This window comes from Uranotaenia lowii, chromosome 2 (genome assembly GCF_029784155.1).
Source record: "Uranotaenia lowii strain MFRU-FL chromosome 2, ASM2978415v1, whole genome shotgun sequence".
In the NCBI taxonomy this organism is placed as follows: Eukaryota; Metazoa; Arthropoda; class Insecta; order Diptera; family Culicidae; genus Uranotaenia; species Uranotaenia lowii.
Genome location: NC_073692.1, coordinates 230,983,859 through 230,993,826, shown reverse-complemented (window position 1 = coordinate 230,993,826; position 9,968 = coordinate 230,983,859). Strand labels below are relative to the sequence as shown.

Sequence of the window (9,968 nt, the reverse complement as noted above, 5' to 3'; positions counted from 1 at the left end):
GCCCAGGTGAAATTGGGCCTTGAAATTTAGTAAAACGTCGGAAGCTTGGAGCTTGGCTGCTGCTTGGTGTTTTTGTTCGACGGTCTGAAAAGCGTCTGGCCCAGGTGAAATTGGGCCTTTTAAAGCAAAACCGATGGACCTGGACCATTCCACTTACTGGAGGTTGTTGCCTTTTGTTTTTTTTTTTTTTTTTACGGAGGATTGAAAAGTGCCTGCAATAATAGACCCGGTAGACCCCTTCGAGTGATAGAAATGCTTTGGACAGGAACTCACCTGATCCTAAAGTAAATAGTGCCTTGTATGGTTCATTAATACTGGACCCGCCGGAAGTGTAGATAAGTGTTTTGGCCGTGTGATGACAATTTGTTTCTGTCGCTGATTGGTCAACGCCGGCAGTGGTTTTGATTCTCCGGTGGTGATGCAATCGGCAACAGGAAACGAATTCTGCGTCGATGTGAAGTGTTGTGAAGGTGATGATGATAGCAGAAACGGAGAATGGTTGCAGGTGTCGAGGAGCAGCAAATTTTGTCTGCTGCTTATTGGTCAGCGGCGGGTGGTTTATTAATTTCCTCCGACGATGACGCAATTGGCAAAAGGCAAACTTTCGCCACCGGCCGGGTACAGGAGCCTTTCGGAGTCTGCAGAGTAACGACTCTTGCGATGCCATCAGTCCCTGGATGCAATTGGGTGATTCTAGCCGTTGGCCAGCGAATTGGTGGGATCCCATCCTCCTTGAGAAGGACGAGCTGGTTCTCCTTCAGTGCTACAGGTGAGTTTAACCACTTTGATCTTTGGGCTGATGATGACAAATATTCCAGGTGCCATCGACGCCAGATGTCCTGCAGCAGCTTTTGAGTTTGCTGCCACTTCCGAAGATAATTTGATGGGATGTCATTCAGGTTCTCATCTGGAACGGATTTTAAGGAGGTGCCCACCAGAAAATGCCCTGGAGTAAGCGGCTCGAAATCCGTCGGATCGTCGCTCAGTGGAGTAATCGGGCGCGAATTGAGGCAGCACTCTATCTGGCACAATAAGGTATCCATATCGTCATAAGCCAATGGGCGATCACGGACGACTCGAAGGAAGTGCTTTTGGGCGGAATTAATTGCGGATTCCCATAATCCGCCGAAATGAGATGCTCGAGGCGGATTAAAATGCCACCTGATGTTGGAATCGGAGCATTCGGTTGCAACTCCTTGTGAGTGGTCGGACGAGCGAAGAAGTTTGCGCAATTCATTGCTGGCACCAAGAAAGTTTCTTCCGTTGTCGCTGTAGATGTCTGATGGTGGACCTCGGCGGGATACGAACCGGCGTAGAGCTTGGATGAATTTGGCTGTCGTCAAATCGAAAACGAGTTCGATATGGACAGCCTTCGTAGTGAAGCAGACGAACACCGCTACAAATGCCTTGATTGGGGCTGCTCGACGATGTGGAGGTTTAAGCAGGATCGGGCCCCAATAATCGACACCGGAAATCGAAAAGGGTCGGGCGGCAGTTACGCGTTCCTTTGGTAGCTCTGCCATGAATTGTTCAACCAATTTAGGGCGAGCTCGGACGCAAATTATGCAGCGATGAACGATCGTTTTGGCCAGCTTTCTGGCCCCTGTGATCCAGTACCGCAATCGAAGGATTCCAAGCAGCAATTGAGGTGCTGCGTGCAGATGCCTTTCGTGTAAGCACTCCACCAGCAGGGCGGAGAACCGATGACTGTACGGAAGAAGAATTTGGTGCTTGGCGTCGTAGTTTAATGCTGATTTGTCGATACGTCCTCCAACACGCATCAGGCGATCTGCATCCAAGAACGGAGTAAACCATCGGAGTTGGGACCTGAGTGGAGCTGGCTTCGATGCTTGCAGGGCTGCTACGTGCTCGGAGAATTCTTGAGCTTGCACCAATCGTATGAGAGCATTCTCGGCATCGCGAATTTCCGTCGCTGAGAGGAACGATCTTTTTCTGGCTTCTGCGCTTCGAGATTTGCGTGACAACCTGAGACAGAATGCTGTGACGCGCAACATGGTTTGGTATTTCGAGAATCGGCCAACAAAGGTGTCGATGAAGGAACTGTCTGCTAAGGCTGTTAGGCCGACCGGTTTGGATGTGCGGAACTCTAGATGGGTCTCGAAGGAGGTGCTTGATGGCGATGTCAGCTGCAAAAAGTCATCGGACCGAAGCCAATTTGGTCCATTCCACCACAGTTTGCAGGAGATCAGCGTTTTGGCGTCAATTCCTCGAGACAGATGGTCAGCAGGGTTCTCTTGACCAGCTACGTGATTCCAGGAAGCGCCGACTGTTGCAAGCTGGATTTTTGAAACCCGATTGGCCACGAAAGTTGTCCAAACTGAGGGAGTCGCCTTCAGCCAGGCGAGCACCGTGGTTGAGTCGACCCAGAAGAATGTTTCGAACTTCCTTCCGAAGGTTGAGGAGATTTTTTGGTACAATTGGGCTGCCTCGAGAGCCCCGCAAAGTTCAAGCCGGGGAATGCTGCGTCTTTTCAAAGGAGCGACTTTGGATTTGGCAGTAAGAAGGCCGACGGAAATACAACCTGATGAGTCCTTTGATCGGAAGTAGGCACAGGCCCCGTAGGCGTTTTCTGAAGCGTCAGAAAACAGGTGTAGCTGGATGGATTCAAATTCGGGAAGCACGACGCATCGTGGGATTCGAAGCTGATCAAGGACAGGTAATTGCGCATAGTAGTTTTGCCAATACGTGGTTAGAGATGGTGGTAGTGGTTGATCCCATCCCCATGGCTTGCCGTCGTCGGAGTTCAGACTCCACAGAGTCTGCATAAACATTTTCGCAGTAACGATGACAGGGCCTACCAATCCCAACGGATCAAATAGCTGAGCGATTTGTGAGAGGGCCAACCTTTTGCAGAGAACCACGTCTCGAGAGTGTTCAGGTAACCGAATTTGAAACCGGAAGTGATCCGAAGCTGGTTCCCAGTGCAACCCCAAAGTTTTGATGGTCTGATCAGCTGCGAGCTCGACTGATGAATGAAGCGCACGTCGCTCGGAAGGAATGCCATCAAGAACGGACTCGATATTCGACGCAAATTTCCGGAATTCAAAACCTCCTCGTCGGCACAATTGGTCAAGTTGATTCCGCACTTCCGCCAGTTCTTCAGGAGTCCTTCCGCTAGTGACCAGGTCGTCTACGTACACATCTCTCTTCAGAATCGCCGCGCCCAAGGGAAAATCCGCTTTTTCGTCGTCTGCCAGTTGTTGTAGGGTTCTGGTGGCCAGGAATGGTGCACTTGCTGTGCCGTAGGTGACCGTTTTCAGCTCAAACGTGCTGAGAGGCTCGTCCGATGAACTTCGCCAAAGAATCCGCTGGAGAGGAGTGTCTCGTTCGTCGACCAGGATTTGACGGTACATTTTTTGGATGTCAGCGATGAGCAAAACGGGATTGATTCTGGTTCTCAGGATGATTGAACGAAGGTCGTCTTGGATGACTGCCCCGACCATGAGCACGTCGTTGAGCGATTTGCCAGATCCTGACTTGCACGACGCGTCGAAGACGACTCGCACCTTGGTAGTCGAGCTATCTTCACGAATCACCGCATGATGAGGAAGGTAATACTGCTGGGTAGGTGGAGTAGAAGTGTCTACTCGCTGCATGTGCCCTAAGGTGACGTATTCGGCCATGAAGTCGTGATACTGAGCCTGTAGATTAGTGTCTCGTTGCAAGCGAGACTCGACCATCCGGAATCGACGTTGTGCGATGCTGCGATTGTCGCCTACGCTGGAAACAGGTTCCTTGAACGGCAATCGAACGATGTATCGACCTTCTGGGGTGCGTTGAACGTTCTGCGAAAAGTGCTTTTCGCAGGCTGCTTCTTCCACCGACATACAAGGACCTGAATCTGCCTCTTCGATGATCCAGAATCGTTGCATGAGGCGGTAAATATCTGCGACGGTTGCAAGATTGGCGATAACGGAGCTCGTAGCAGTAGAGTTGGTAACTTTCCCAGAAACAACCCATCCCAGAACAGAATTCACAAGAACAGGCAGTGAATCTCCAAGTGGAATTCTGCCAGGCGGTTTGAAAAGATCGAAGAATATTTCTGCACCAAGGACGATGTCGATAGGGTTGCTTTGGTAAAAGTGAGGATCTGCGAGTTCAATTTCTTTCGGAAGGTTCCAATTAGAAATGTCTAAAGTGGCGGAAGGCAAACTTAGAGTGAGTTTTGGCAATACGAGGAGCTCTACGATGGTCGAAAATCCGGTAACTCGAGAGTGAATGGTGGTGCGAAGCTTGGAGCGAGATTGAGTGGATGACTGACCAATTCCGGAGATGGAGAGGTGAACTTTGGTGCGACGAACTTTGAGTTTTTGCGCAAATGACTCGGTGATGAAGTTGCATTCGCTACCCGAGTCAAGGAGCGCTCTGGCGAAGTGAGTATTGCCGTAATCATCCGTCAGTTTGATCACGGCCGTTGCTAGAAGCACCTTGTTAGGGTGACCCTTCTTGGGAAGTTTCCCGACTGCTGCAGACAATGATGACACTTCTTCGCTGGTAGGGTTAGAATCCCTCGACGTATTCCCCTCGGGTCTCGGCTTGCTGGATTCACCCTGGCTGGTACCTGTGCTGCAGAGTTGACTATGGTGGCGCCCTCGGCATTTTCGACAGCAGTTTTTCGATTGACAACTTCTCGATTGATGTCCCTTCCGTAGGCAGTTCCGACAGAGTTGTTGACGGCGTACTAGTTTGTCTTTATCTTCGATGGTCATCTTGGCGAACGTCTGGCATAGATAAAGTGGATGGTGTTCAGAGCAGGCGAAACATTGGCGAGGTGAGAATTGAGTGGCTCCATTGCTGATGATTGCTGATCGATGAACCGGTTTTTTGGGTGCCGAAGACGAGGAAGTGTCCAGGTGAACGTTGCTCACACTCTGCAAAACGGTGACCCTCCGCTGAAGAAAGCTGACCAGATCTGGGAAGGTAGCTGCCTCATGAGTCGACGAAAATTCTTCCCAATCCCTTCGTGTAGTGGGGTCAAGACGAATACTGAGCATACGAATCAGCAACACGTCCCAAAACTCGGTTCTTTCTCCCAACTGCTTCAAGATGCGGACATTAGCTTCGAATCGTTCCACCAGAGAATGAAGATCACTTGCAGATTCCTTTTTCAACGGGGCAAACTCAAAAAGGGAGTCGACATAGGCTTGCTTCAAACGTGCAGGATTTTGAAAGTGGTCTATCAGCAAGTTCCAGGCAACTGGGTAATTATTGGCGCTAATCGCAATTGTTTGTACCAGCTTCAACGCATCCCCCGCTAATGACGAACGTAAATAGTAAAATTTCTGGATATTGGACAACTCAGTCGACGAATGCACCAATGAAATGAATAGATCATGAAAATTCAACCAATTTTCGAGAGCGCCAGTAAAAACGGGAAGTTTCACATCTGGGAGCCGAATTTGCGAAGAAGTAGGGAAATGCGCACTGGAGTGACAAGAGTGGGAGCTGGGCGATGTACTTTTATTAACGGACAGCAAAAAACCCTTCACGCGGTAGTAGTCCGTCTCGAACTGGGCCCGCTGCTTCAGCTGATGTTCCATCACCGCATTGTCGTCGACATCAGCGGCTTCAAGTTCGGCTTGCGTTTTGCCGAAGTCCGCCCACAACACGGCCAGGTTCTCCAGCCGAACAGGAACTTCATTCGACTGCGTTTCTTCGTCGAAGTTTTCCACGAAGACCTTGATTAAATTGAACGACGTCTCTATGCTTCGAAGTCGCATTTTAAGCGACTTGATACGCCGTTCCGTAGCCATCATGCACGTGTATTAATCTGCAAGATAAATTCCCAGCGGAGCACAAAACGTAGCAAAATAGAGGTGGTTGGAATATTAATTACCTTCTCGAGGCAATTTCAATGCCTTGTATAGTGAAAATTTGATTGCAGCTCACTCCACCAACGTCGAGATGAATAGGGTACCTTCCAGAATGTAGAGTAGTTCCAGACGCTCGGAGTTCGACGGGCATCCGGTTCGAAGGACCATGAACGGAAGTACCTTTAATTTCGCCGTTGGTTTTCCTCCTCAGTTAATTTTCTTTCAGGTTCGTCATCGATTTTGCGCAGGTAAGTACACAGGTAAGTTTGGTTCGTCTTCAATTCATTCACCGGTAAGTAAGTTTATTCCACTTATTTATTACATAATTTTTTAATAATTCCTATTGCACTACATTTATTTTACTTAACTTCCTTAATTTTACTTTTGTACAACTATTTACAGCACAATAATCACTTTAAATTACAACAATAAATTTGTTCCATGATCTGCTCTGCTGGGTCGGTTTGTTTATGTTTCTTCCTCGGCCGCCACTGTCGGAAAAAGAGGCCACGTTTCTTCCTGAAGGGCCTTTTATACTGGGCCTGATGAAAAGAGCGGAAATCCATCTTTTTTGTTTTCCTAGCAGCCCACTGCTGCTAACGCCTTTGGTCTGACAGCATGCCTCAGTGAAAAAACAATGAAAAATTCACTGGGCTGCTTCGCTTTCCCAGGACCAGATAGCGCCACTTTATTCGTGCACGATTTTCTCAGTGTGCATCGAACATAGTTAACTATAGGGCTCTGAACAGTTCATTATTGAGCTGAACACCTAATTAAATGAAAAAAAATGTAATATAAATGTAATGATAAATTGATACAAATAAAGACATATTTAAAAAAAAAAAAAAAAAAGCTGAAACATTACATATAAAACTTAGGAAAGGAAATGCAGTTAATTAGGGTTGCCATCCGTCCCGCAAAAGCGGGACATGTCCCGCTTTTTTCGAAGATGTCCCGCCGTCCCGCTTTTTAGTCAAAATGTCCCGCTTTTTTTCAACCAAGTTTTCGAAAAAAAAAGTTTTCCAAAATTTGATTTCATTGTTATATTCAAATTTGCAACAAACTGATTGATCTTTACATATCACGAAAACTCAGGAGATTTAATGTTGAATGAAATATTAATTCTTCAAAATGTACCTCATCTCATCGATACATACATATTACTTAACTCCACTTGAAATGGGTTTATTTTAACGAACTCATATCAGATAGAAATCTATCAATCTTTGAGCGGCAAGATATTGCTTTTTTATGTAGCTTATGTAGCGTTAAAAATGTTGCCAAAGTGATATGATTCTGGGAAATGCTAGTGATAGATCGGTAAAATGACTTACTGGCTCAACTTCCAACTAAAATTGTTTATTTGATTGGTACAGAATTACCAAATAAATTGGTATAGAAATAATTACGAGATGTTCTCAATCGTAGAACGAGACTTTGACGTCTTATACTATACAGTGAAAAAATATTCATGAAAGAAATATTTTTAAACAGGAATTTTTTTAACACAACTTAAAATTCAAGGCCATTAATATATTATATTAAAAAAAACTGGAAATGCCAACAAACTGAAACATGCAGAACTTTTAATAACAACAAAACTTATTCATTTATTATGAATTCAATAATTAATTTTGTCCTGCCATTCAAGAACAACTATCGAAATACCAAAGAAATATCATGGAATGTTTAAAAACTAAAAATCGCTTGTAAAGCTAGTCATTTTTTCATCATTGATTCTATTTGAGTTTCAATCAAAATTGTTCTAATATCTTTGTGTTATTCTCACTTTTTTTTACTAATAACGCTTTTGGCGATTCAAATGTATTCAAATTCAAATTCTTATGCCTTCCATAATTATTTTTGGTTTTTTTGGTGCCAGGAATAACAATCATATTGTTGATAGCGATCCATGCAGTCGTAAATTAGCGCAACGAGTTTTAATTTTGTATTGAAATTTGTATGGGTATACAAATTTTTTCATTCCAATACCTCCACTTTTTATCTGAACACAGTTTTTCTGAAGATGGCTGAAATTATCCAGTAGGCCGAAACGTAAAGAAATTGTTATTATTTGACTCGACAATCGCCGAAAAATATCAACTTAAAAAGATAACAAAAACATGGTAAGAAAAAACAAAAATGACTAAAATGTTCTAATCTTGGACATTAAAATAAGTTTTTTTTAGAAATAAATGAAAAAAGTAGAAAAAAAACCGTTTAATTTTAGTAACACACATTTTTAGAGTTGTCTCCATTAATAGTTTGACATAATTTTTTACATCTTAAGTTAGTATTTTAAAGTTCTCATTTTCTTTAAAAATAAAAAAAAACTCCAATAAATGTTCAAATTTTTACATTTTTCGATGCCGTAAAAAACCTTACCCAGTTTAACGGGTTGGCTTAATGTAGGCGTGCCAGATACTTTCAGAAAATAGCGGGACATTTTACGACAAAAAAGCGGGACACTGCCGAAAAAAGCGGGACATTTAAGAAACTCCTAAAAAAGCTTAATTGTTTTGCAAATGTGTATACATGTACGAATACTAACAGCCAAAGTTATTCATAGAAAGTACAATAAGGTTTTTTTACGCGAATTGATCTTGCTCAGTTTTTCTTATGTGACTTTTATTTAAACGTTTATTTTGCCATAAATACCGATATTTTCCACGGTTCTTGCAAACTAACACGTTATTTGAGAAAAATACTCCAAGTCCAACACGTAAACGGCTGATTTAATATCGCGTAACAAATCTTTGTGCAATAACGAAAATCCATTTTGTTTGAAAAATTTGAAAACTCAAGAAAACTTCCATCATTGTATATTGTATAAAAGGCAATTTAACTAAAATTCTGTGAAAAAGTTAGATCTATAATCATTTGAAAGCAATTTAAACAATATTTTCTTCATACCAAAATTTTTTAAATTACATTGGTTGAACAGGCTCCAAGAACGCTTAACAGAATCAGAATCTTATTGTAACTTTAGGGCTATTCAGTATTTTCGTATGTTAATACTGAAAAATTGATGCTTAATGATGATGATGAATAGACGTATTAGAAAAAAATGTGTTGCGTTGCTTATTTTGAGAAAAAAAAGGATTCGAAAATTGTTTCGTGTTGAAATTGAGGATAACGTTTGATTTTTTCCAGTATTAGTCACTGAATTTTGTAAAAGTTTTTCATGAAAAAGCGGGACATTTGGAAGAACGGCGGGACATTCATAAAAAAAGCAGGACATGTCCCGCTTTTCCGGGACGGATGGCAACCCTAGATGATATCACCTACTAACTTTTTTCTGGTTTAATCATCACGTACCAACAGTATTGAAGTAAAAATATTATTCGAGCAATCACCATTTTTTTAAAAATATTTTTATAATTTAATTACCTGTCTGGGGTAAATATGCAACAAAATGCAAATCGAAGAAACACCTTGTAAATCTCGATTCCATGTACTGGAATATGATTGTTTCGCATCACGCGTTTGTCAAAATTTAAATTTCATCAATCCAAACATTTATTTCTATGATTTGAGAAAGAATTTTTTTGTAGTATTTTTTACCCCTAAATGTCAACATCCTTATGTTTAGAAACAAATGTAAAAATTAGTTTCAACAGATCCAAAAATGACTACCATTGTTGTTTTTATGCTAAATGGTTTTTATGGCATCAAAAATTTATTAAAACTATAAATTTATAAACTTTTTCATCAAAAAATATGTTTGTTTCAAGTTTCACCTTTTTCTAAAATAGTAAAAATCGCATACTTTTTGAACGGTTTAAGGAATGAATCATCCTAAAGGATGAAAACGCTGGTAAAAACTGTATTTTTTATTTGATAATAAAAAAATGTTGAAAAATTTGATGTCCCACTTACGTCAAAACTTTTGATGCATAAAGGGAATGATTATCTGTGGACGTAAGTTTTTTAAGAAGCCATTGAAGTTGAAAAGTGTTGCATGTTGCCCCAGTGAACAAAAACTGAAAACAATAATTTTCAATTAGAAATAGTATTTTGTTTAAAGTTATAATTGCCAGGTACTTTTTTGGCATTGAAGGATATGGAAATCCTATTTTATCCCCCAAAACCCCTTCCGTTTCTACGGCCATGAATGGAACAACTTTTATTTTT

At 42.3% G+C, this 9,968-nt stretch overlaps 1 protein-coding gene across 1 annotated transcript; it reads right to left on the bottom strand.

Moving 5' to 3' along the window:
- Positions 1-536: 536 nt before the first annotated feature.
- Positions 537-5,774, bottom strand: LOC129742390 (uncharacterized). The gene has a single exon (XM_055734291.1). It carries the CDS (start codon positions 5,772-5,774, stop codon positions 537-539), a length of 5,238 nt encoding a protein of 1,745 aa, XP_055590266.1.
- Between the last annotated feature and the right edge of the window lie 4,194 nt (positions 5,775-9,968).